Source organism: Hydra viridissima, unplaced genomic scaffold (assembly GCF_058129835.1).
Source record: "Hydra viridissima isolate aposymbiotic clone 2 unplaced genomic scaffold, HvirCarnegie_v1 scaffold_4, whole genome shotgun sequence".
NCBI lineage: Eukaryota > Metazoa > Cnidaria > Hydrozoa > Anthoathecata > Hydridae > Hydra > Hydra viridissima.
The window spans coordinates 1,929,790-1,956,496 of NW_028324303.1; the positions used below are offsets into that span (position 1 = coordinate 1,929,790).

At 29.6% G+C, this 26,707-nt stretch overlaps 3 protein-coding genes and 1 long non-coding RNA gene across 6 annotated transcripts in view; 1 reads left to right on the forward strand and 3 right to left on the reverse strand.

The window, feature by feature from the left end:
- LOC149889369 (uncharacterized) overlaps positions 1 to 26,707 on the reverse strand; it is a 98,649-nt gene that overhangs the window by 56,818 nt on the left and 15,124 nt on the right. The window lies entirely within an intron of this gene.
- On the forward strand, positions 2,877 to 5,292 carry LOC149889372 (uncharacterized). The gene has a single exon (XM_090084458.1). It carries the CDS (start codon positions 2,928 to 2,930, stop codon positions 5,190 to 5,192), a length of 2,265 nt encoding a protein of 754 aa, XP_089940584.1. The 5' UTR covers positions 2,877 to 2,927; the 3' UTR covers positions 5,193 to 5,292.
- Positions 5,869 to 7,258, reverse strand: LOC145182964 (uridine diphosphate glucose pyrophosphatase NUDT14-like). The gene is made up of 4 exons (XM_080058255.2): positions 7,128 to 7,258; positions 6,984 to 7,027; positions 6,525 to 6,589; positions 5,869 to 6,423 (listed from the first exon to the last, which is right to left on the reverse strand). The coding sequence occupies exons 1-4, from the start codon at positions 7,212 to 7,214 to the stop codon at positions 5,969 to 5,971; spliced, it is 651 nt and encodes a 216-aa protein (XP_079914381.2). The 5' UTR covers positions 7,215 to 7,258; the 3' UTR covers positions 5,869 to 5,968.
- LOC145182587 (TOG array regulator of axonemal microtubules protein 1-like) lies at positions 7,528 to 24,719 on the reverse strand. 3 transcript variants are annotated; one of them, XM_090084208.1, is made up of 18 exons: positions 22,675 to 24,719; positions 22,120 to 22,534; positions 21,403 to 21,491; positions 20,912 to 20,970; positions 18,250 to 19,211; positions 17,981 to 18,068; positions 17,723 to 17,830; positions 16,842 to 16,947; positions 14,093 to 14,179; positions 13,842 to 13,990; positions 9,928 to 10,198; positions 9,711 to 9,832; positions 9,554 to 9,599; positions 9,245 to 9,379; positions 9,076 to 9,120; positions 8,785 to 8,956; positions 8,532 to 8,618; positions 7,528 to 8,407 (listed from the first exon to the last, which is right to left on the reverse strand). In XM_090084208.1, the coding sequence occupies exons 1-18, from the start codon at positions 24,505 to 24,507 to the stop codon at positions 8,166 to 8,168; spliced, it is 5,016 nt and encodes a 1,671-aa protein (XP_089940334.1). In that variant the 5' UTR covers positions 24,508 to 24,719; the 3' UTR covers positions 7,528 to 8,165. The 3 variants fall into 3 exon arrangements, with proteins under 3 accessions (XP_089940334.1, XP_089940332.1, XP_089940335.1); XM_090084206.1 differs by having other exon boundaries at positions 9,560 to 9,599; positions 22,675 to 24,623; XM_090084209.1 differs by lacking the exons at positions 7,528 to 8,407; positions 8,532 to 8,618; positions 8,785 to 8,956; ... (5 more) ...; positions 13,842 to 13,990; positions 14,093 to 14,179 and adding an exon at positions 14,259 to 16,689.

Sequence of the window (26,707 nt, forward strand, 5' to 3'; positions counted from 1 at the left end):
CAACTTTGAAAAAAATTTTGATGTGAAAGTCATAAACGTATCTGACTTTTGAAGACTCTCGTAGAAATCATGTGGTAAATCTGCCTCAAGCAACAACATCCAAAATATAAGAATAAGCTTATGATTCTTTGATTTTATTGCTCGTTCTGTGCAGTAAGTGTTGCTAAAAAGATTTAAGCCTTTCAAACTGTTCTCTTTTGCTATTTTAGTACTTTTTTCTGCGTCTTGGAAGCATAGCACTGCTTCTTTAATGTTAACATGTACCATGATTGCAGAAACATCATTTATAATGGCACTGTCTTTGTCGTTTAAAAGCTCTTTCTCTAAATCTTTTTGCGTGTTCGAGTTAACTGTTGTTAGTGATGTATCAAAGTTCCTCTCATCTTCGTTCGAATCCTTTTCACCGGTGTTTTGAACTTCTAATGTTTCTGTTTCGTCAAATAATGGATTCGTTTTAGAATCGCTTCCGACGAATATTTTACATCTCCCAGATAAGTTTGGGCTATAAGCAAATCGCTCATTTTCATCTTTGTTCTCTATTCCAAGACGATTTGATTTTGGCATTGCCATTGTGCGACCAACAAAAGTTGCAGTTTTGTCAAATGGCATTTTATTCAGAAAGTTTTCCATTTTTTTTCTCTCTTTACGAATTATAATTATTATAAGGTGAACATTCTATTAGATCTCGTATCTTTTTTTTTTTTTTCGTTTCTTTTTTTCACAAGTATTCGTTTGAAAATTTTCTTTCAATTTACTTTCAGATAAAACAACTGAAACTATGGTAAAACAACAATTTTTTGTTTATCGAGTTTTTTGTTTATCCGGTATTTTATGAAAAATCTTTTAAGAAAACGCTGCGCAAAGAGAACGTTTGTTATTTGTTTAAATCAAACGAACAATATGTTCAGAACCATTAACTAATGAAATATATATGATATATGTGATATATAAATAAATATATGATGAGTTTTCTAACTTTAGTGGATTAATACTCATAAATGATTCTATTTTAAGATTCTTTTTTGAAATAATTCAAAAACTTTGTTCTTTAAAGAAAACCTTTTATAAGAAAGATGATTAAGTTCTTGAATAGTCATCGACGGAAACCTGTTGGCTTAAGTACTGTCCCTAAGTCCGGACAAAAATAATTTTTCTGATATTTTATTCGGACTGAACAGGAGACAGCTGTATGATTAATAGTACTGACAACTGGAATAAAAACATTCCATTTAGAAAATGGTTATTTTTCCCTCATTGTAAATATCGAGTTTTACCCGAGTTATTTAACTAAACATCACAAAACCTTGCTTTTTTTATTGGCGAGTTTAATAAGAGTTTAAAAACAAAATTCTATTTTTTCAACAATTTTATATTCAGAGCAATTTACTCATCGTCGTTAGGTAAATCAATAGTTTTCTTGTTTCGTTCAATCCTCAATTTAAAAAACTGCAAAGCTCGTGAATGAAAAAATTATCACTAATAATTCCAAAGTAATCCATTTTAAAAAAGGACTTTGGACATAATGTTAAAATCATTATAGATAAACGAATTAAAAACGTACCATCTTATTTCGAAAAGTATTACAAAATCAAAGACGATATATAAATTTGGATAACAAAAAAAATTGATCATGTCGATTTTATCAATTTTTTTATTGCACACTTTTTAAAAAGGAGATTTCACTTTTCACATTGTAACTGATAACAACTCGAACAAATAAACTAGCAATTAATTGCTTTAGAATCAAGTATTTACATGTTTCTGCTCTCCCCAATTAAACTGTCAACTAAGATGATTAAAATATGATGGCTTAGAATGCCAGCTGATAAGTTTCAAATATTAAAACGATTTTCCTCGTTTTATTAAAAAACGAGTATTTATGGAGTTATTCGTTTTTCGCCGTTAAAACGGTGGTATTAAGCGAATGTCCGGTGATTAGTACAAATTATTAATCTATGTTCAGCTTTGGAAGAACGTTTATAATCAAAATTAGTCTCTTAAATTCCGTCTATAGCAAACTTTTCAATTTACTCATCTATTTTACAATAACATCGATAAAATATTTCTAAAACGTTCACTAACAAAAAAGGAAAAGTATTTGCTTGTAGGACAACAATATTCTCAACAACCTTTAAACTTAACAATTTTAAAAATACCTTTAAAAAAATGAACTGTTCTTGTTAATGGTTTCACACCCTTTACTGTCAAATGAACAGGCATGTATTTATTCATGTCTACACTTGCTTACCAGTTCTTATTTTTTGCTAATAAATTTGCGCCCCTAAAGATGGCAATTTCTGTTTTTTCATTTAGGTTTGTAAAAAAAAAACTAAAATGTTTATAGTAAATGAGCAAAAAAGTAATCGAAGCTTTAAAGTTAAAATTAAAAGCTAGAAAAATTCACATTTATTTCACGAGGTAATGAATAATGCCTAACCACTTAACTTAACGGACTTTGACCCTTTTGGACTTAATATTCAAACAATATATAATCGAAATTCATACGATATATATATATGTTGTTGTTAAAAGTAAAAACGCTACAACCAAATTTATTTTGCTTGTTTAATTCTACAATAGCAAAGTTCGATAACATTGAATGAGTTGCACAAGTTTTGTGACTATTTTGTAGCAGTGGGATAAGATGACAGGTCCTTTTTTTATTGGATTAAGATTGTAAGAAAAAATGGTGAGCTTAAGAGGAAACCTGGATTTTTATTCGCCTTTTGCTTGCCAACTCGTTAATAGTTGTTTCAAGATAGTATTTTAAAATCCAATAGATGTAGTTTTTTTGTTTATATAGCATAGCCCATCGTAAAGTCCATACGATACTCCTCTAAAGATAAGTTAAAAAAAAAAAAAAAAATGAAGCCATTGCAATGGCGACAGTTTACAATAACAATAAGAAAATCTAAACAAAAACTCCAATGGCTGATTCCCCTGTGTTTTTGCAACCTTTTAAAGAATCTTACTGTTCAGGTGAAGAAATAGTTGTTTCTTTTTCATTACTAGGCTTCTTACCTTCTTTAAATGATCAAATAGGCATCTTTTCAACATCGGATAACCCAATTAATGAGCCATTAAGTTATCAATATGTCTTGGACTCTACCGAACTGCTAGATGGTACGAATACTGTTTCTCTAAAGATCAATTTCGTTCCGAAAGATGAATTTGCTTTGTATGAGGTTCGTTATTATACGGAAGAAGGGAAGGTTTTACTTAAATCGTCAACTTTCCAGGTGACACAAGTTAGTCATGTAACTAGTGTGTTAACAATTAAAGAAGGCACCCTATCTGATGATGATCTAATACTCGTCGATAAGATAAAACCTAGTGGAATATCTTTAACAGCAGAACGTATAGATTTGATAGAAGAGGAAATAGAATCAACGGAAACAAATATTTTGGCTCATGAAATTGAGAAACGCAAAGCCGCTGAACACGCCCTTGAAATTCTATCTCGTAAATTAGCTGATCAAGTAGCTGTAATTGCTGAACAAGGAGAAGAAATCATTCGTCTGAAAATTTCTTGTGACCGCGGAGAAGTTTTAAAAGAATGCTTAAAAGAAGAGTACGAAAACCTCCAAGATAATGTTGAAACATTTGTCAACGAAATGGAAGAACTTCGTATTGTTGCTACAAACTACAAAATAGAATGCGCTGAATTAAATAAGAAAGCAAAGGAAGATGACGAATTACTCTTAAAGTTGAAGTGTCAGGTTATGGACGATAGAGAAGAATACGAAGTCGAAATTTCTAAAATAAAAAACTCGTTCTTCACTGAAACACAAGCATTAAAAAAAAAAATTGATGCATTCGACTTAACCTTACGCACTGAAGTGGAAAAGCTTAAGGAACTTCATAAGTGCGACATGAAACGATTGAGAAAAGAAAACAAATTGCGTATGAAGGAGATGGAAAAGACCGTTAGAACATTAGTTGAAGAAAAAAATGAGCTTGACTTAAAGTTTCAGAAAGAAGTCGAAAGTAAAACAAGGCTAATTAGCGACTATGAAAAATCAATTCATGATCTTGAAAGTCGGGTCGCAAATGAAGCAAGTAACGCTGGAAGATTAGAGAATGAAATTAAAATAGCTGAAAATCGTACTAGAGAAGCTGTCGAAGACACGAAATTCTTTCGTCAAAATTTTTTAGATACAGAAAAAAAATTGCAACTTAGTCAAAGCTTAGTTCAAAAATATATCGAAGAGTTGAAGAACCTAAAGAATTCGTTGAAAAGTTCAGAGTTTTTGAATGACTTAATTATCACTAACATCAAATCTTCTCCAAAAAACCCTACCTTAATTACTTCTGGCTCTGCTGACAAGATTCACCAATACTCGCCGAACGAAGTTGTCAACGAAGATACTTTAAGCGGTTACTCATCGTCTCTCTCGTTGCACACGAGTAAAAATTCAGCTGAGGGTTATGAGAATACAGATGAAGTTCTGAGTTATTCAGCCAGTGCTATCGACTTTGATTTAAAGAAACGTCAAATAGTGTTACGCGAGTTTTCCCCTAGGGAATCGAACGATATCCTTCAACCTATTACTGTTTTAATAGATCATCGTCGCGTACCAACAACTGGAAAATGCCGGTCTAACAAACAAGCGGGTAACTCACGTTTTTCTCCTGCGGAAAGTAAAGACTACAAAAGTTCTTTTACTAAAAATATTTCAGACCTCGATAGATACGCCTTGGAAAGACAGTACCAAGCCATTCGTCTGCATCGAAATTCATTGATTCGCGAGAATTCGTTTTTAAAAAACACAGCGGATAATTTGAGACAAGATATTATCATTTTAAACCAAACAATTGAAAATTTAGCATTAGATGCTGAAATGAAGATCGGGATGTTGCAAGTGATGCTTGGAAACCAAAGTTCTACCTCGACCAATTTTATACCAGACGGTTCAAACAACGAAAGTTTTACAAATGAAAATGACGTAATACAAAGCTCACTTTCGCCTTTTGCTTCAGAGTACACACCCAGTATGCCGATATTTCCACTTCCTTTATTTAATCCGCCACCTCCAATCGGTTTTTATGAGTTTATGGCACATCAATTCCAAAACAGTTACTTAATCCCCCCGCATTACAATATGCCTATTCTGCAGGTAGCTTCACAAAACGAAGAATGTGACGTTAGTGAGCAGCTGACTGAAATGGGTATAAAAATTTCGAACGTTTAAACTAAAGTTATGTTCAATTGATAAACGAGCAAAGTTAAAAGTATTTTGAAAGTAAATACATTCCTCTCGGTTTTATATGAAATAAAATGTATTTTTTTGATAGCATTTCTTTAATGATCACGAAGGCCTTTCAAACTGATCCACAACAATCCGTATCAGGATAAGAATCTTATGCAATCATTTCGGCACACAAGTTAGAGGCAAAAAATAAAACATTAATTAGAATTTTTCGAAGCAAAATGAAAAACCAATGAAAAGACAAAAAAGGCAATTCTGCATGCTACTTAATCTGAATCACTTTTAGTAAATTAAGCAGTATGTTTGAAAAAGATTTAACTTATGTAGACGCCTAAGTTTAGAGGAGAAGTTAAGAAAAGGCTCGTCACACAAACGCTAGGCTTAAAGACGATCCTTCCTAAAGACCATCCTATCCTAGGCTTAAAGACCATCCCATCCTAGGCTTAAAGACCATCCCATCCTCGGCTTAAAGACGATACTAAGTAAGATCGTCTTTAAGCCTATTACGGAGCCACTATTAAATCGGAATGCAAGAGAACTACTCCATCCAGGCCTTTAACTAAGACTTCTCTAAATACCTAATGTCAGAAAAATCATATTATTAAGTGTAGATCTAGAGTGCAGTATTTTGCGTTATCAAAAATAGGTCATCTTTTCTTTATTTTTTTTTCTCTTAAATTTAATTACTACTATTACTATTATTATCTCAACTAAAAATTTACCGGTTTATGTAAATATGTAAACCTAGATTAAAAAATTTATGATGAGTTGTTCATAAAATACCAACCGAAAGCTGCAATGAGAGATGCAGGTTTAGGGTATTGGTTATTGAATATAAATTGTTTCGCCTCATCCAAAGGTAAGTAAAACAACTCAATGAACTCTCCCTCGTGAGGATTTCCACCACCTTTACTCACTTTCATCTCATCTGTAACCTCTGCAAAGAATAATGTAGAACGATTACCAGAAAAACCCACAGCATGTTGCTCGAACAATGGCTTTATCGCATCGATAGGAACTTTATAACCAGTTTCCTCCATCAACTCTGCTTGTGCAACTTCAACGAGCGGGCAATTTTTGTCAACTATGCCAGCGCAAAGTTCATATGAGACGCCTTTTTCAAAGGGGACAGATATTTTAAAATCTTTATTCTCTTTTTTCACCACAGATATATCTTGAGTGTTGGCTCTTGCATTTATCGCCATATAAAGAGCTAAAAAAAAAAAAAAGCGCCTAAATTTGATAAATACATTGTACACATCCGTGATTAAAATGAAATGCTCTGGAATATTAAAAACAAAACAATCTTTCTACCTGGTCTAAATTGCTTTACCAGAACAAAAGCTTTCCTTGTGGTGTTATACAGAAGAACAGCCACCCTATGAAACAATCAAACGTTCTTTTCACCCAAACTGCTGAAATTTCTCTATCAACCTTAAGATAGGTGCAGAGGGGGTAAAAAGGAACACAGAGAGAGCTGATGAAAGGTTTGTGAGAAATCCGTGACCAAACAAGCGAAGAAAATTCAACTCTTATCTTAATAGTTAATGAGATGGATTTTTCAAAAAAAAAAAAAATTCCGAGCTGTTAATCAGATTTTAATCGCGTAACAAAGCCATGAAAATGAACAATAGTATTGGGAAAAGTTTATTCAACAAGAATACACAGGGTGTGCAGCACGACATATAAAACTATAAACCCGTTTTGCTGTTAAAAAACAGAAGAAAAAAAAATAAATAAAGCTCCAGTTACACCCTTAAGTTTTAAACTTACGCATCGTGTGCTTCGATGTAATCCCAAGTTCTTTTAACACCGTTCTAAAAAAAAATAATAAGATTTCGCTTTTGTCAAGTTTAAAAGAATGGCAGAAAATATTCTCAAGGGGAAAAATAATTTCAATAAGTAAGCATTTTGTACCTGATTGAATAATACTCTGGAAGGCACAACGAATCGTGAATCCACCATTGGCACAACTTCTAAATTGCTTATTTCCAGGGAATCCATTATTAGACTTTTTTATCTTTAAAAAATAGTCAATCCAAAAACTCAGAAACATTGTTTTAGGTCAGTTTAAAAATTGCTTTACTAAGACGCTTTTATACAAAAAACTAAAACCGAACGAACTCAATAACACTGGCTCGGTTGCATGTGTTGAGAATAAACAGTTCGCTTTTAAGACGCATGCGATTTTGAAAATATTGCACACGTGGTGAATAGTGTATAGGGTTGATGACGAGTTTGAAAATATTGCACACGTGGTGAATATAGGGTTGATGACCTTTAAAACAAATTTTTAAAACAAAAAGACACAAATATCTTAGATAAATGAATTCTTCTAATTCAAATTTGTACATTGAAACATTTAACTTTGAAGAAAAGAAAAGAAAAAGAAGCAAACAAATTATGAAAAAGATTCTTCCGAAAACGAAAACAAGGAGCAAACAAGCAGAAAAAAGATAAATACGTTGAAAAACAAGTCGTTATTTATTATTGAAAAGCTGCAGAAAACATCATGCAAGGTATTCATCAACGTGTCGCATAAAAACGCAGAACTTTTTTAGGAACACAAAAGATAAATAGATTACTATCAAATTAAAGTCATTACTACGAATATATTAACTATTGCATAATTCATTTCATAGACCCGCTACTATTTTTTTTTTTGACCAATATATTAAATAAATTAATAGTTTGCTTTAAGAAACATTTGTAAAAAAATTATAAAACAGCTATAAACATAAGCTTATTTACAATAAAGTTTTTCCAATCTACAATCACCTAACAAGTGAAAAAATGATTTGATTTTTTCTGTTTCTTTGCCCATTGTGATTGGATTCTGATAAAAACTACTTCGAGTAGTGCTAATTTGAGAAAGAGCATATCAATGTAGAGGTTTTACTGCTTTCGTACTTTACTAATCAATTGCCAGGGACCAACACAGCAAATCTTTAACATCTATCCCAGCAACTCTTTAATTTGCTGCAAAACTACAGGCTCTTTTGAGGCCGCTTCACTTAGAAGCTCTTCGCCGATACAATCGTGTAGTGTGCGACAGAGTCTAACTAGTACCTCATGCATTGAGATATGACCAGGAGATGATTCATTACAATAAGGCATTGCAAGCAACTTCCAAAATACTGGAAGAATTACTCGATGTATAGTGCCAGGTTTACGTGCAAACACTGTTGGAATGATGTCTTTAGGCAAAAAAAAAAGGCAAAAAACTTACTACAAATATAAAATATAATTTACTAGCCTCTTTCTGTCCCTCCTACATAGAAACAGATCATAAATTACACTTAATAGTAAAAAAACACACACCATTTAACCGATCAGTTAATTCGGCCCTGTTGCGAGTATTAGAGTATTGAACTGCTGTAGCTAGGGGCAATACCAGATAATTATTATCTAAAAACAATGACGAAGTTTACAGCAATATCATCTGTCATCTTACAAATATTTTGTCATCTTATAAATATATTCTGTCATCTTTGAAAAATATAACTTGTTAAAAAAAAATTCTTTTCAAAGACAAACTTAAAAACGCTAAAAAATTTATTAAAAATCGAATTACCAACTAGTTTTGTAAGAGTAATCATGCAATCTTTGGCAGCACTTAAGATGGCATCATTCTTAGATGCCAGCAAAACTTTCAAATTCTCAATGAGAATTGTTGCTGCAGGTGAAATGCCATTACGTAAGATTGGGATGCATCGATTCAAGGTATGAAGGGCATAAAGACTTACCTAAAACCAAATGCTAACGTCAAAAACCATTTTTTATTTACAAGGAATGAACTTTTTTTTTTCTGATGCATTTTCAGGCTTAAAGTTTTTAACTTAAAATTTTAACAAAAGAATCTTACTTTGCTATTGGAATCACACAATCTTGGTGAAAACTTGTCAAATACCTGAATTGTAAAATGATGTTTATTGTAAAATATTCTAAATTTAAAAGATTCTTATATCAGTAATCTATCACAAAGTAAAATATGCTCAATGAACTTGTTTTAATTTTAAACTTTTGAAGTGTACCTTAACAGCCTGAGCAGAAACAGCTGATGGGCTCATAGACACTAAGTTGTAAAAATCATCTAATCCAGCATATCGTTCACTCCAATTTGTTGATTCTAGTTTTTTTAAAGATTCCAAATCAATGACTTGCCCAGCCTAATAGGTTTTGTAGAATTAACATTCAAATCTTATGAGATGTTTGTGTGAGTAAAATGAAAATAACATTGATAAATGATATAAAGTTTAAATTCAACAAATTTTAACAAATATGAGTCATCATATGACAAATAAATTATGAATCATCATAATTAAGACCTTTAAATAACTTACACTAACATTTTCTCTCAGACTAGTTTTCCTTCTCCTTTGCGTTGGTCTATAAACAAGTTTTAACTATTTTAAAGCATTGTAAATAAAGTATGATTGAAATCAAACAGATTTAAAAAAGAAGAATATAGAAATGTAAACACTTTTGTAAATTATTTACTTGGATATATCATCTTGAATATGATCGCCCGACTGCACTCTACTGCTTTTTCTTGGAGATATTCCTGAAGAATTTTGTAAAAACCGAGTAGTGGCAGACCCTGAGGGAGGTTCTCCTAAACCCTAACAGATGAAATTTTACAACTTTAGAAATTTATTCTAAATTATTCATACTCATAAGTAGACACGGCAATAACAAGATGAAAAAAAGAAGGCACCTTTTGTCGTAGATTATCAATGATTTCCTGCACTGCTCTAACACTTGCTGTTGGAAGATCTTTAACAATCTTATCTAAATCTGGATAGTCAAGTAAAAGATTTAAAATGCGCCTTCCATGATATCGAGAATCTTGTTGGGAATCAGTTGCTAACTTGGCAGAAACAGTAAGAATGTCTTTGTGCATAGACAATATTCTAGAAGAACCAATTTTCTCAGCAATGTCAGCAATGGCTTTTGCACATACTTTGCGAATTTGACCATTTCGATGGCTGTAAAGAAATATATATGAAATAGAAAAAATGACATAAAAATTTAAAAGACTCTACAAATTATCAAAACTAACATAGGGGAAGTGAGGACACACAGAATTAGGGACATTTTATAAAAAAACAGAAGTATTATTCTCTTGCAGATATCACCATTTTATATAAAAATTCACTAGAATCTGTATCTAGTTGAATAACTTTTCAAAGTTTTCAATCTTTTATTTACAAATGTTTTACCTACAAAATTAAAAAACTTAAAAGTTATGGTTATATGAAAAAAAAAAAAATTATAATTGATCTCTTCTACAAAGCTACCTTTATTAGCACTACATATTTGCAGCATTCTGCATAACAAACTTTTCAATTTTTGAAAGCCTATTTTATACTGCTTATTTTTAAATTTTTACCACATCTTTTTCAATTGTAGTCTTTTGTTCTTATTTTGGAGCTGAAAAAGTTCTTTACTTGTAGCTATATTATCACCAACCCCAACCCCCTGCTAAAATGAATCCCCTTTTTATTGCTGTCATTTATATGGGATCCTTTTGGGAACAGTTAGTAGTCTAATTCTTATACTAGTCGTAGCCATTGTTTTATCTTCAGTAACTGATGCAATTTGGTTACATTCTGGTCATTTCTGATTTACCAAACTTCCAGTTTCTGTTCTTCTCTACAAACTGCAAAAAAAATTTCACACCATTGAAGCAGAAAGTTTTTTTGTAGTTTGTCCCATTTAATATTTTTCTTTCCATTATGTATAACTATTTTTCTCATAAAATCAACTTAAAACTATTATCGTAACTTTCTCAAGCAAAACTATACAACAACTAAACTTTTTGAAATAGAAAACAATGGAATATTAAAATATCTATGCTTCTTACCATCATTAAACCTAAACATGAAGATTGGTCTTGATAATCATGAAGATTGGTCTTGATAATCATGAGATTTATCAATATTTATTTGAAGAGTATGTTTAAATACTTATTACTTAAATTTTTTTCTTAATCTTTATGCTATTTGAAAAATTATGGACAGTAATCTATGTTAATCCTCTTTATTTTTACTGCTTTGTTTTAGGAATCTTCAAGTCTCACATTTTCCAGGTAATTATCATTTTTTTCCTACCAAAAGCAAATTTTGAAAACTTTTACGAATTTTGTTATGTTGCTTACAGCAAAATTTTGTTATGTAGCTTACAGTAAAATCTACAAATTTAAAGTTTAATATTAGGATTATGTTTTTTTTAATTATTTAAAAGTGTTATCTCCCCTTTTATAGCAAACAGCCACATGGCAGAAAATTTGAAGTAAAATTATTATGCTTTAGGGTTCAGTAAATTGGGATACAGTAAATCAGTTAGTCATTGTGCCTAATATAAATATTAAACTCACGCACACACTAAACAGACGCACTCCACTGTTTTTTTTTTTTCATCATTTTTTATATTTGGTATAGAAAATATCAAAAAATCGTTTCTGTTGGATTTGCATTATTTAAACAAAACAAATGACTAACTTGTCTTAATGTGTCTTGTGAGTTTTAATACATGATTTTTTCTTATATTTATCTTACTGTATACACTGGTGTGTAAATTGATTTGTCAACCTCTTATTTTTAACTGAAAAGAGTTATTTACTGTTTTATAAATGATGTATAAGTCAAGATGTATGTTCCCCAGATAAATATTTTTGTCTACTTGCATTCTTAAGGAACATATTTTATTCATTCTAAACAGCTTAAAGTCTCAACTTATACACCAGTATAAATATAGTATACTTTTAATGTCAGTTGAACACAAAATTCAGCACTCTTTGTAATCATTATAATCTTTTATAATCTTTATAATCATTAATTTTTCAAAAACTACTTAACAGATTCTCCTTTAAGAATAAAAATTTTTATCAAGTACTTGACATCACCCTCCTGGATCTTCCTCACCTCCTGGATCACTGCAATCCACTTTTTTTTTAAACTTTCCTCATCTGTCACTAATTTCCTGCTATTCAATAAAATTCTTTTTACAATTGGCCAATAACTTGCTCAGGATAATTTGAAAGATTTGTTTCCTAAAATACTAATTTGCCATCATTTTTTTTTTTTGTACTATTCTAATGACTTCTTGGAGCAGTAGATTATAGTCAAATCAAGCCAAAGTATTGTGGACATATTATATGCTTTGTAATTAACAGCAAAAGATGTTTCTTTAAGCATTCTTCTATATTTAAATCTGATACAATTATGAAATAAATTTGTCTTTGTGGAGCAAATGATTGATTTTGCTTTATATACATATATATATATATATAAAATATGGTAATAATCAACCGTATGATGATTGCTGTATTATATATTGTATATATATATACATACACACATACACACTTACACACACACATATATATATATCTTTAAACCCTTTCTTTCTCATCTTCCTGCTTTTCTTTCAACAGATGGAGTTTTTTTTTATTGTTGCAAAATAAATCCAACTGAAAATCAAACAACACTGGTCAATTTTGAAATGCCAACTTGAGACAAAGGAGAACTCAGTAAAAAAATTTCAAAACCTTTTTCTTGATTTAATATTTGTTTACTCATTTTAAAACAATAACAATGATAACCACTTTTTAATACCAATACAATAAAACAACAACACTTGTGCTTCATTGTGCAAAAAATTAGAAAAATCTGTTAAGTAGTCTTCGAGTAATTAATGATTAAAGGTGCTGAATTTCATTATGTTCAACCAAAAAGTCACTGTTTTTGATTCAATTTACCTCAATACTGCCTACAGTACAACTTTTAATCAATCATTATCATTTCATTTTATACTAATCTTAATAAACAATTATAAAAAATAATACTCCATGCACCTTTGTTTCATCATACTAAAATATTAGAAAAAACTTCCTGGCATTATCAAACAAAGATTATCCATTAGCTTTCAGTTTTGTAATAACTCGGAATTTGCAATAAAAAGCGATCAAACTCAATCAGAACGCAGACCCCAAGTAAAAGCAAAGATTCTTATAAGGACTTATCCTCAATAAGCATTTTGAACTTGAGTCAAAATATTACAGGAACCAAAAACTGTATGGTTTGGTCTCAGTTGGTTTCAATTTGGTTCAATTTCAGTTGTTGAAGTTCAGTTTTTATTAGCTACATCAGATTTCAATTTCAAACAGTTGTATCATTGATTTCAGAATATCTTTTCATATAATAAAAACAAATTCAAAATTGTTATAAAGATCATTAAAAAAAATGAATGGCATTAGTTTTTTGTGAGCATCAAGTAATGAAAACTGCTTCTCTAAAAGTATTTGGTAAAGTCTACTCTTGCACAAAAGATCTCACTTTGTAAATAATGGAAACTGCTTCTCTAGAAGCATTTGGTAAAGTCTACTCTTGCACAAAAGGTCTCACTTTGTAAAGACACTTGGACAAGTAGGGGAATTTAACAGTATTTCCAAAAAAACATATCAATAAAAAATTGTGAATAAACTTGAGGATAAACTTTTTAGTTGAACAACTTTTTCTTTTTGTTATGATGTGAAATAAACTTTACAAAGTAAAAAAGTTAAAAAGAAAATATTAATCTTTTTGGTGAAGTATTGATCAGACTTTATTAGTAATGAAGAATAATTACCTGCTACCAACTGCTATTATAGCAGAAATTGCCTTAGATGGGTTAACATTTAAAACTAAATTTGCCATTGCTACATCTACATCTTGGCGAATGAACTGATTTGTGTCTGCAGCTTTCAGAAGAATAACTTTTAATATAATCTCTATTTCCTGGCAATTTAAAAAGATAATGGAAATTTAAAAAGATTACAGAAAGGCACTTTTACATCACTAAATAAATGTTACTAAAACTCTTGAAACTAAAATACACACTTGTTCAGCCATTTTTGGTATATACTCAAAAATTTCAGCCACACAACCTAGAGCTGCACGAGTAACTTGAGAGCGAAGATTTTTTACCTAAAAACACAAAAAACAAAAGAGAAAAATTATACACAAAATAGTGCAACTGTTTATAAAAACAATCAGCAATAAAGGCTTTTTCATTTTTTTTTTTGGCAATTTTCATTAGTAAAGTAAGATTTTTTGATGCAAAGTAAAATCACAAAAAAACAGCTTAATTAGAATTTTTCTTTAAATAAAACTTTTTGTCTGATTCCACTGAAATATTCACAGAAGATTACAAGCACTATTATTAACATTTTCTGAGTTGTTACAGTTGTTTTTCAAAAATATTTATAACAAATAACATATTTTTGCAAATGTTTTAAAACTATTTGTTAAATAACTACTTTACTGCTTTTTCGTAAGAATTCCTTTTTAATTTCAAATCATATTTTCAGAAATATTTTTTCTTTAAATTAAGGAATATGAGAATTAACAAAGATATAAACATTTATTTAAAAATATTTGAAGAAATAAATGTAAAGAAGTGTTTGATTATTTTTAAAACAGTTAACTAAAAATATCTAATTAAAAGTAAACTAATTATTTTGGCAAACAAGAAGAGTTTACTTCTTCTATAAAAAGCTCTTCAAGGCAAAAAAGTTCTTGGCAAACAAAACTTTTATAACAAAGTTTAATGTGAAAGAAAATCCACATTGTTGTTGAATATTAAAGAGACTTCTGAGGGGAATGTTAAAAACAACGAGTGATCAAGAAAACCAAGAATTATTACAAAATGAGAAGAGACAACACGCTAAATTATCCACAGCTGATCTGAGAAAGAGCGCCATAACTCTAAAATGCCTTTAAGTTGTTAAATGAAATGCAGTGCAGACACAACTAAACAAAGGCTAAATTGTTCTAATATGTTGAAAAGTGGAGAAAATTTCTCTAAAGCAATAAATCAAAGTTTATGCTATGAAGATCAGATGAAATTTGGTATATTAGTTGTCCTTCAGGTCAACAATTAAATCGAACATATCAATTGTTGACTGTGAAACGCAGTGAAGGAAGCATGATTGCATGGGTATATTTTAGTTGATGTTCAAACCAGTCAATTCACCTCATTGAAGGTGACATGGATTAAAAACAATATATAGACATAATGGACACAAAAACATAGTATGTACAAAGACATAATAAAGACATCTTGCTGCCTCATTAAAAAAAGAAAAAGAGGATTTATTTTCCATACAGTAGGCCATCAAAAGACATAAATGAAAAAGAAAATTTGTGATAGCAATTTGGATTACCAGTAAATAGAAAACTAACACGTCTCATTTGGTGAGACTTCCTTGGGTAGTTTGCTTTTTCCTTTTGTAAGTGTTTAGAGTCAGATAGGGACTATTCAGATAGAGATCATCTTATTCAAAGGTTAAAAAATTAGAAAACATAAGTGTTTAGTGCATAAAAGTTGCAACAGCCTAAAATAAACATTTAAAAATTGTTTAAATAAGTTTACAGATTTTAAAGATATTTGTAAGTTAGTAATTACTGTACTGCTTTTAATAACAAAAAATTTCAAATCTCAATGTTATAACATAACAAAATCAACTATTTTTTCCTGAGTAAAGGAATCAAATGACCTGCTAGTTATTGAACTTGCACAATTAATGAGCAATTTATTGCTTTCCACAAAAGTTTTGCACTTTTAGTAAGACATTCGTCATTGCCAAGTTACTTGTTGAAACTAGAGCATTTATGCAACAGGAGGCAGAGCTCATTCAAGATCTGAAAAAGGAACATTTTGCAGATCTTTACTTTAGCACAACCATAAGCAATGTCCCTACAGGTGTGGTAAGACCAGATATTTAACTCTTTGCTTATCTGAAATCTCAATTTCAACAAGTTTTTACCTAAACATCCTAAGCATGTAAAAAAACAATTAAATTAAAGATTTATTACAAAGCTGATTGCAGAAATTTTAACAATGGTAGAGGACTAAAGATTTGTTAGGCTAACAAAGTACTTAGCACCAAATTACCAGCTCCAAGCTATTACTGTTTTAGTTACAAAGTTCTGCTGGACTTGATTTCAAATATTAGGCTTGACTTCAGGGAAAAAATGCAAAGTGATTTTATTTCACTTCAGATATTTGATGCACACTAAAAATGGAGCCTAAACAAAAAGCGGTTTTATGTAATAATGGTTCATAACGAATATTTCTAAAAGTGTTAAATTGACATGCATGGCAAATGGTCACTGTGTTAACCACACACTACAGCTTGCTATTGGTGGTGCAACTTTTTTCTGAAAAACTGCAATCAACATAATTGCAAAATGTAAAATTGTTTTAAGATACTTTAACATTAGTATATGGCAGGTTCTCTGATATCCAAATACAAGTTGGTTTGCTAAGAAAAAAAAGCAACAGAAGACACACAAACAAGGTGAGTTTAGAAAAATTTTAACTTCTGCGTAATATAATGCTCTTGCTTAACTTTTGTAAACTGCTTTATTGTTGCCATTTTTGTTTGCTGAAAGATCTTATGCAAGGAAGAAACATAAGAAATAGATTCACCAAGCTGAAAAACATTTTATGGATTATCATCTTAAATAACAAATACAAAAGTATCCCATTTTGTAAACTTAGTGACATAAAATAACAAATTATTTTTTGTTTGTTTCTTGTAAAAAAGTAAAATTTAAAAGCAAAATAGTAACTCATTTTCTATACCTCATTCAAAACAGCTTCTACAATGGCATGAAATTGCCCATGCACTGCATCTTGTTGACTTTTTAAAAGCTGACAAATAATAGCTATCCCTTCGCATTTGTTCTCCCTTATGTAAATAAAAGATTTTTGTGAAAAATTTTTTAATAAAATAGACTACACAGGCCAGCAAAAAATATTTTGTAAAAAATTTTTAAACAAATGCAGCTGAATCTTATGTACTTTTGAGTGCAGAAACTGTGTCTGGCATAATTTTTTGTGTATCAGCTACTCTCAGAATATGAGCTTGATTGTACTTAAAATAGAGGAAATAGACTATATGAAAAAACTTTAAAACTTAGCTGTAAGCAACAAAGAGGAGCAAGTGAGAAAACAAAAAGCAATATTGTGGTTTTATTTATTACTTCTGTCAATCTTATTTAATTTTGATTTACTGTATGTTTTAACATTTTAAAATGAACAGATTTTATATTAAAAAATAATTTTTAATTGTATATTCAAATGTGAAAAAATGGTGAATAAAATGACTTTTATTATTTGGACTAAGCACAGCTTAAAATATATGAATCAGGTAAAATTGTTAAAAAAGTTTCAAATTGCTGGCCTGTGTTATATAAGGATTAAATGAAAATATCTACTAAGTTTTATTGATTTTTTTGGCTCAGATTTAAGTTAATAAAACATTTCCATAAGTAACATAAAAACAGATTGAAAGGTCAAACTAACTACTTGATTTTTTTACATAGGATTTGTCTAAAATAGCTACCTGACCTATTCTGCCAAATATCAACAAGAAACATGCATTACCATTTGCAATCTTGAGAAGGTTTTAAAAGTTTATAAAGATAAAAATTTCTTGTCAAAAAATCTAACAAAAAAAATACCAATCTTCTTGACCACTTCTCAGTAGCTGCAAAGCATTTGCTACTGAACATTCACTGTTTACCAAACTATCAGCTTCTGTAAAATTCTTTGAATCAACTGGTGAGTGACTACAAAGATCATAGAAAATCAATTAGAGTAGATGTAGATTTATTATTTTACTATTCCTGACATAGCTGACATAGAAACAGTGAAAAAGTGTATAGTACTGAGTACTAAGCATTGACTATCCCAAAAAATATATAAAAATTTTAAATTACCTTTGATGATTTTTTTGCGTTACTACAGAAGAGCTTTCGATTGCCTGTAGAGGTTTTCTAGGCGTGATTTTTGTTTGTGTGGCAATTCCTATTATATTGACAAAGAAACATATAGCATATGGTGAACATGCAACTCAATTGTATATTTATCTTATTTTAAACTGCAATTTTAGGTTAAGCTTTTTTATTTTTTATAACTTATGCTAAGTATATAAACCAACTTATTAACTTTGTTTATGGGCATGTAAATAAAAGGCAAAAACTCTTACCAAAAGTTTTATTCTTATCTGAAGTGGGTGATGGAATATTTAAACGAAAACTTAAATCATTGTGCTCATCATTCCCACCACCATTTAACTGTACCATAGGTGAATTTTCATAATGAGTATAAATTTTATCTGAGTCATTTACCTCTGAAGAGAAATCATTGCAATCATTTTTTTCTTTACTGACTGAGTATCCCTGACTTTTGCTTTTACCAACCTTTTTAACAACATAACTTTGCTTAATATCTTCCAGCTTATTGTAGTTCTTATCTTCTTCTTTTCTCTGGCTCTCACTCTCTTTCCATAATCTTACTTCCTCATGCATTTTTGATTCTTGTTGTTGTATGTTTTTTTGTTGTTTTTTAAACTTTTTTAACTCTCTTTCTCTCTTTAAAAGGTCCTTGCTTTTTGGTCTAACAGCAATCTCATTTAATGTAGAGCTTATGGTGGTATTGTTATTATCATCACTTAAATGCATCATTTCATAGGAATGGTTATCTGCAGCCAAACTAGGATCTTTGACAGTCATTGCAGCATCTTGGCCAGACTTAGAGAACTTTTGCATTCTGGGTGAAACATTAATTTGGTTTTCAAAATGAGATTTTTCAGAAGAGGCCACAGCTTCACCTTCAGTTTTCCAATTAAAAATTCGTTGTGAAATTGAAGAGAAGTCATTAACTATAGGAGACTTCATAACTCTTGCTCTTGGTGTTTTAATAAGAGGAGATTTTATATTTCCTTCAAATAAAGAAAACAGTTGTTCTGATGTTATTGGTTGAGTATTAGTACAATTATTAGCTGAAACAACTGGTGAAGAGATGCTTAGCTTCTTCATTGTTTGAAGATTTGATGATTCACTAGGATGTTGAGATTCTAAGGCGCTTTTTCCTGTCAACCGCCCTGATGGAGTTCGATGTATAGTGGGACGCAAAGGGAAAGGAGAGTCCATGCTGCCAACAGAAACTCTAAATCAAATTTAACAAACTCTAACTTTTTTCTTACACACTCTAATCTCGGTTAAAAATTTAGAAGTTTTTAAGAATATAAAAATCATAGATAAATTTTATAAATACAAAGATATGTTCTGGAGGAACCACCTGGTTTTTTAACATTTTTAGTAATACTATCTTTAACTCGATTGTTTAACAACATTTTCTTAAAAAAAAGTTGTAATAAGAAATAAATCCAATAATTTACTTATCACTAATATATGATACTTGACTCTAATAAAAAAGCATAATTTATGTTACATATGATAATTTATGCTTCCAAATTAGGCTTTACTAAAAATAGACTTGCTGTCTCTTGTCTTTTTAATTGCTATTAAAAACAACATTCTCAATAGCAATCACTGTCAGGTAGCAAATACTTTTCAATATTTTTTATATTGCTGCATATTACTTATTATTGGTGTAATAAGTTATTAATTTTTAACTTTCATTTACACATCATGATAGTTATAATGACTTTAGCATGAAGGGGAGTCAGAATGAAAAAACAGACTCTTAACTCCTGACTCCCAACTCAACTCCCAACATTTTTTTGGTTTTGCACCAGTTAATGCGTTAGTATTGAAAAAATTTTAAGTCAAAAATCTAGAAAAAAAATAGTAAACATTTGCCATTATTTCTAATAGTAATTTTAATGATACATAAATTTAACAATCTTCAAGAATATTACCTTATCTGTATTAGTCAAGTGCACACATACAAGTCTGATACAGTTATTTTATACAAACTATTGATCTAATTTCAAATTTAAATTTGTGGAATTAAATTGAAGTGGAGTAATAAAGAGAAAGGATTTTTAATTTACTAGGATTACTCTATTTTTTCTTGTTGTCTGATTACCAGATATTTAGGTAACTTCCTTACTTGAGCAGCCAAGTCTTGATATTGCAAACTTTTTTTACTTTGTTGCATTTTATAGTTGATACCTTACTGGGCACTGCTAACTAAATCATGAACAGAAACTTGCTGTGTTAAATTCATGATCATTTCACTTTACGCTGTATACAATTAAATAAGAAAAACTTAATACTTTTGTTAATAGAATTATACAAATTACTAGATGATTGTGGCATTTCAAACAGCTGTCATTCTAATTAACAAAACTTGCTGCTATATTGGAATCCATGTACAGTAGGAACTGTACATTTTTGTTAACAATAATTTAAAGAAGGAATGTAAGAACAAACAACATAACATTTGAGTTGTTTGCTCTTCCATCATTCTGATTTGTTTAAATTTGGAATTGAAAAAAAGAGTCAGTAGTTTGTAGTGTTTTTTGAATCTCAACTCCAACTCTTCCAAAAACCTTTAACTCTTGGACCCCCCATTCCTGCTTGTAACTGATAGTTTAGCAAAATTACAGCATTTAAAAATAGTGAAGATTGTTACTGATCTTATTGACCTCTAATAGTATTCCTAAATGCTTCTAATTTTTACCGTAAGCTCTTCACAAGAGATAGAACAACTTTAAACTTGTGGAAAATGTGTTTTGTTTTTTTTACATTGTTTATTGGACCACCCTAATATTTATACAATAAACAAAAAAAAAATATCAATAAACATAAAAAATTATCATTAAAGAAAATATGTTCACAAAGATATGTATTGTATATAAAATGTAAACTTTCTGCAAAAAAGAAAAAAACTCAATTTACCGACGCAACTGATTGCATTTTGGTAATGTGTGAGCAAGGTCTTCAAGTTGAACAAAGTCCTATATATGTCAAACAAAAATTAAAGGTTATAAATTTATTTGTAAAAACAACTGGAAATACTAAAATAGATATGTAAACATGTATATCCAAAAAAAGACAACAACAACAACAAAAAAATTCTCACAAACTTATGATTATTAATTAGAATAAATGAAGCATGAATTTTACTTCTATTGGTCTCTGAAAAAGTGTAGCATGATAAACAATATAATGAATACTAGGGATAAAAATTATGGGTTTTAAACTAATCAAAATTAAAAATACTTTACTTAAAAATACTTAGACAAACCCTAAATCTTTCATTATATTGGAAATAAGAAAACTAAGGCTTTGGTCTCTATAGCAAAACTAATGATAAAGATAAACTATATTAATAATAGAATTTCATTTTTAGAACAAACTAAATATTTTTTAGCAAAAAAAGAACATACCTCATTTTTTAAAGAGACACACATATTGTGCCTTTTACTTGATGCAGATCGAGCTAAAGTAGGTTTCACAGGGATATGTTGATCATGTTCTGAAATTAAAATATATAAGAAATAGATTTATGTTAATAAAAATATGCATTACATGTTATAAATTTTAACAAATACATCAATCCTGTGTGGAAGCTATACAATCCACATCTTTTCAATCAGAAAACAGATTTCTAAATGTTAATGGAGAGTGAATAGAAGGAAAATAAGTAACTGCAATTGATGTTATGCATATCTAAAGGTTTAGTGGTGTCATACCTAAATGCTTATGTATCATAAACATTCAGGTATGACACCACTAAACCTTTAGATATGACAATACTAAACCTTTAGGTATGACATCACTAAACAGTTAGGTATGACACTACTAATGATAAAATCCATAAATCTACTCAAAAGCAAAAACAAAATTTAGATATTATTCAAAAGGTATTAGCTATTTTTCAAAAGATATTTAAATAATTAAGGGTAGTTTAAATTTAAAAACTAGCACATTCTGTATAATAAAATAATAATGGTAATGTCATTGTAACTGTGATTTTTTGCTAATTAAATTATTTTTATCAGCAGAAATCACTAGCTTTAAAAGATAAGACTTTTTTATTTCTTTCATTTCAAAAAAGAAAACAAAATTTGTACTTTATAAAATGAATAACCATAAAACGTTACCTTGCCTATCAGAAAATGCTTGAATTTTTCCAGTAGATAGAAAACTTAAAGGTGATAGCGATGCTCCAAAATTAATTGGTGATAAAGGAGTTGGACTTGTAACAAAAGATGATCTTAAGTAGGGATCAGCTTTCAGGTTATTTTTCGACAGTCCAGGTGAGTGTACATTAGAACGACTTGTGTTGGGCAGAACACTTTGAAGAGCATTGACATCAGCTTGCAAACCTGCAGCTTTTATCTGCTTCATTTTTGTTTTGTACATTTCAAAATAAGAACTGCTTGATTCTGATCGAGAGAAAGCATGATCAGTATCAGATTCATTGCGTAATACTTGAGTTTTTTCACCAAGTCTTACATTTCCATCATTCAAAGTATCAGATATTTTATATTCATTAGAAATAGCTTCATTAGAAACCTATTATGAAAAAATTACTATAAAATATTATCAACATTACTTCACTCCAAAAAAAAAGGTTTGGAAGATATGATTCACACATTTACTTTAAAAACCTTATTTTTATTTTTAATGAACATCTCAATAAAATATTTCAATACCTTATAAACAGGAGCACTACGCACAGCAGTATTTCTTGCAACAAACTGAGGATTTATTTCTTGAGTATCATTTTGCCAAGGCAGCTTTTTTTTCCCAGCACTTAAATGTCTATGAAATGAACTCTCAGAGTTATCACTACTATTCATAACAGTTCCAGAAAGAATCCATGCAACATCTGGTGAAAGATAACTCCCTTTATCCATGTTTGCATCTATGACTAAAGCATACTGAACAATTCCTTCTTCATTTATACTTGGTAGTTGTGATCGTCGTAAACGTGCTTGGACAGCAGCTAAAACCCCTTCAAACTGTGATTCAAGATTATCTACAGCTAAAACTAAGGGTTTTAAATGACCTGCACCAAGACATTGAGCAAGGACTGCCAAACATTCTAAACATGCATGACGCACCCTTTTTTTTTTATCCAGTAAACAAAATGTTACTTGCGATGACAACTGCTTCAAATTAAAATGTGTTGCAGGAAAAGTAAGTAAAGCTGCAATTATCATATTTAATATCTCCTCTCTTATTCTTGTGTTTCTATTAGATAGATGAGGTATAATTGTTTGTAGAAAGATGTCTGGTGAGGAATTATGCATGATTGTTAAACCAATACATAAGTTTAGTTTTCTTAGTACAACTCTTGGATCATTCATCTTTTTAAGCAAGAGACTTAATAAAATATCTAAATGTTCTTTTAAACTATGACCAATTATTGTGATTGTCTTATGTAAGAGTGTAAGTGCAGGTAAAGCAACAACCAAATTAGACTCCTCAAGAAGTATATTTATAATGTCTAAAATTGATTTTGCATTGCTTTGAACCAAAATAATATCTGCAGAAGCAAGGTACTTGATAAAATCATTACAAGCATCTGAGCATTCTTGCATATTATTACGATTATTCAACTTATCTATAATTGGGCGTGGAAGGAATCCAAAAAGAAGATCACTAGAAACTTCCTTTTTATCAACTTGAGAATTTTCTTTAAAACTTTGAGGTGAATTTTCTGCAACTAACAACTTTACTTTCTCTTTTCTAGAGAAGCTTGTTTTTAGCATTACGCTTTGATATGCATCAATTAAATTTTTTTCCAATGATGCTAAGAAACTGGTAAAGTCTTCACCAATGCAATCTTTCATGTGTTCAAGACAGAGTAAAACAGGCAGCTTAGAATCTGCATCATCAATGTGTGGCAAAATTCTTAAAACAGAAATAAATAATTCTTTTAAGTGTTTTTTATTAAAACCAGAACGGACCAACGCAGGAATAGTTAAGAATATTTCATTGCGCAAAACTTTGTTGCTGTTTGTAAAACCATGGCATACCAAATTGTCAATAATAAGAGATTTATCTGTATTTCGTTTAAAATACAAATGTAACACTTGAAGTGCACATCTTTTAACTGGTGGATTGCGATTAACTAAGTTCTCAAGGAGTCCAGGGAATAGCAATTTTAAATGACTATCAAGATCCATTCCATAGAGTGGGATTGCATCAATTAAAATTGTCATGGCTGTGCATCTGGTAGATGGTAGTTCATCACTAAGTGCTTGGTTAAGTATATAAATTAAATCTAAAGGTTTATCATAAACTAATCTGCCACCTGTTCGCTTCAAAGATTCTTGAACTTTTTCCAAAAATGCAACTCTTTTTGATTCTGTATCAATTCCATCATTACTAATAGAATCCTGAAAACTATGTGGTCTTTCAAAATCTAGAACACTAGGTATCATGCTTTTATAACTCTGACTAAGGTCAGAAATCTTGACACTACATACCCCATTTGTACTGCTTATCATTATAAAAAAATAATGAAACAACCATAACATTCAACGGTTCATGTAAAGTTTAATTATTTTCAAAAGCTGATTACATGGATGTATAAACCTTTATTTATACCATTTAACTGTAAAAGTATGTAAAGACAAATACATAAAATGAGCATGTACAAATTTATTTGATAAGATAAAACAAAAAAATTATACATACATACTATTCTTACATTTAACTTAGATATAACAAATTATCAATGAATATGTATAGTTTCTTAGCAAGCTAGATATCTATATATAATATTTAATTAAATATATATATATAGCTAGCTATATATAACTTTACATAACTACATATTTTTAACAAAGTTGTCAATAATCAGTCTGTATAAGATTTTTTTTTCCCTTTAATCTGTTATCAAATTATTTTACAAGCTGGAACATAAGGTTGGAGGCGATGTGTACAATCGCATTACACTAATTATTTAAAAATCCATTTTTAAATATGTTAAAAATCAAAGCGTTCCCATGATGGAGGTGTTCATTTAAATTGTTGTTATGGTGATGCGAAGTTTTATTTTTTATGAGAAAAGAATATTCTCCGCAATATCTATAAGAGAAAAATTTGACATCTTCGACAACGCATTCATACATATAAATAACATATATAATAAAGTCTTTTAAAATTATCTATGTAATAATTATACATTCTTCAGAGGCTTCCAAAACAAAGCAGAAGGCGATGGTTTTAAATTTGGAAAAGCCTAATGGCTCGGTTCGAAAGTTTCTGGAATAATTTATCCTTTTAATAAATTTCTCAAACAAATAAAAGAAAATATAAATCAATAATATATTCATTATTGTTATTTTTCACTTGCTATCAATGCCTAGAATATACAAAAATGTTTTTTTATAAAAATTTATCAATTGGTGTTATTCACTTAATCCTCGATTTTTGGCTTTTGTTAAAAAGCGCGCTTTGCGGCGAGTGTAAATATCGGTATCTGTAAATATTTGATTTGGTGAGTTTGGTGGATGAATGAGTACTTCCCAGGATAGTTCATTTTTGATCAATGCCTAGTTTTTGCAAACCAATTTTCTTTTTTATCCATGCGATCTAGAATTGTTATGAAAGAATGGGTTCTCTTCATCATTTTTATCAGTCTTTCGGCAATAAATTCAGCCGGTATTTGCTTACTTTGGAATAAGTTTTTTCCAGCAGATTGTGATTGTACACACATCATACAAAAATTATTCTTCTTTAACAATCTCTGGGTTTGGCCAGTGCTGCAAAATATTATAAACTTTTACTGCGTAAGTATATCTTGGCAACATGGTATACGCTGATACTTCTTAAGAATATCTTGATAACTATTTTGGATGTTTAGTAGTAAAAAAGGTTTAATTGATCAATGAAAGTTTGATTTTACAGTCACATTTTACTCAAATTTCATATTTTATACTTTAAACTAAAAAGCCTTCTTAAAGTTTTTATGGGGAAATTTTTGAGAATTATCTTCCGCCGGAAAAATAGCTTCTCCTTAAGAACACTGCGAAGTCACTTGCTGCAATTATTACTATTATTATTATTATTATTATTATTATTATTATTATTATTATTATTATTATTATTATTATTATTATTATTATTATTATTATTATTATTATTATTATTATTATTATTATTATTATTATTATTATTATTATTATTATTATTATTATTATTATTATTATTATTATTATTATTATTATTATTATTATTATTATTATTATCATCATTATTATTATTATTATTATTATATTGTCTTTTTTGAGAAAGCGTAGTTATTATATAGTAGTAATTTATATATATATATATATATATTCCATAAATGGTAAAAAAGGTTTGAAAAAAAAATTGTTTGGAAATCCTTGTTACGTTCCAAACCTGCTGCTTAGTTATAGTGTCTATTTTACCCCCCTCTAGTTATTTTTCTAGCGGGCCTATGATTAAGTGTGATACAAAACAGACGTTAAAATTCTCATATATTTTATTTTAAAAATTGAACATTTCTAAAATTTTAATGAGCTTTAGTAAAGAACGCTTAAAAACTTGCCAACCGTCTTTCGTTTACAGACTTCGAGATGAAACCTCTTTTGTAGTTTTTTCTTGAGGATTTACATTCGTTCCACACAAAAAAAGAAGATCCGATAAAAATAGCGAGTTAAATGCAAATAGAAATCCATAAAACTTCTAAATATATATATATATATATAT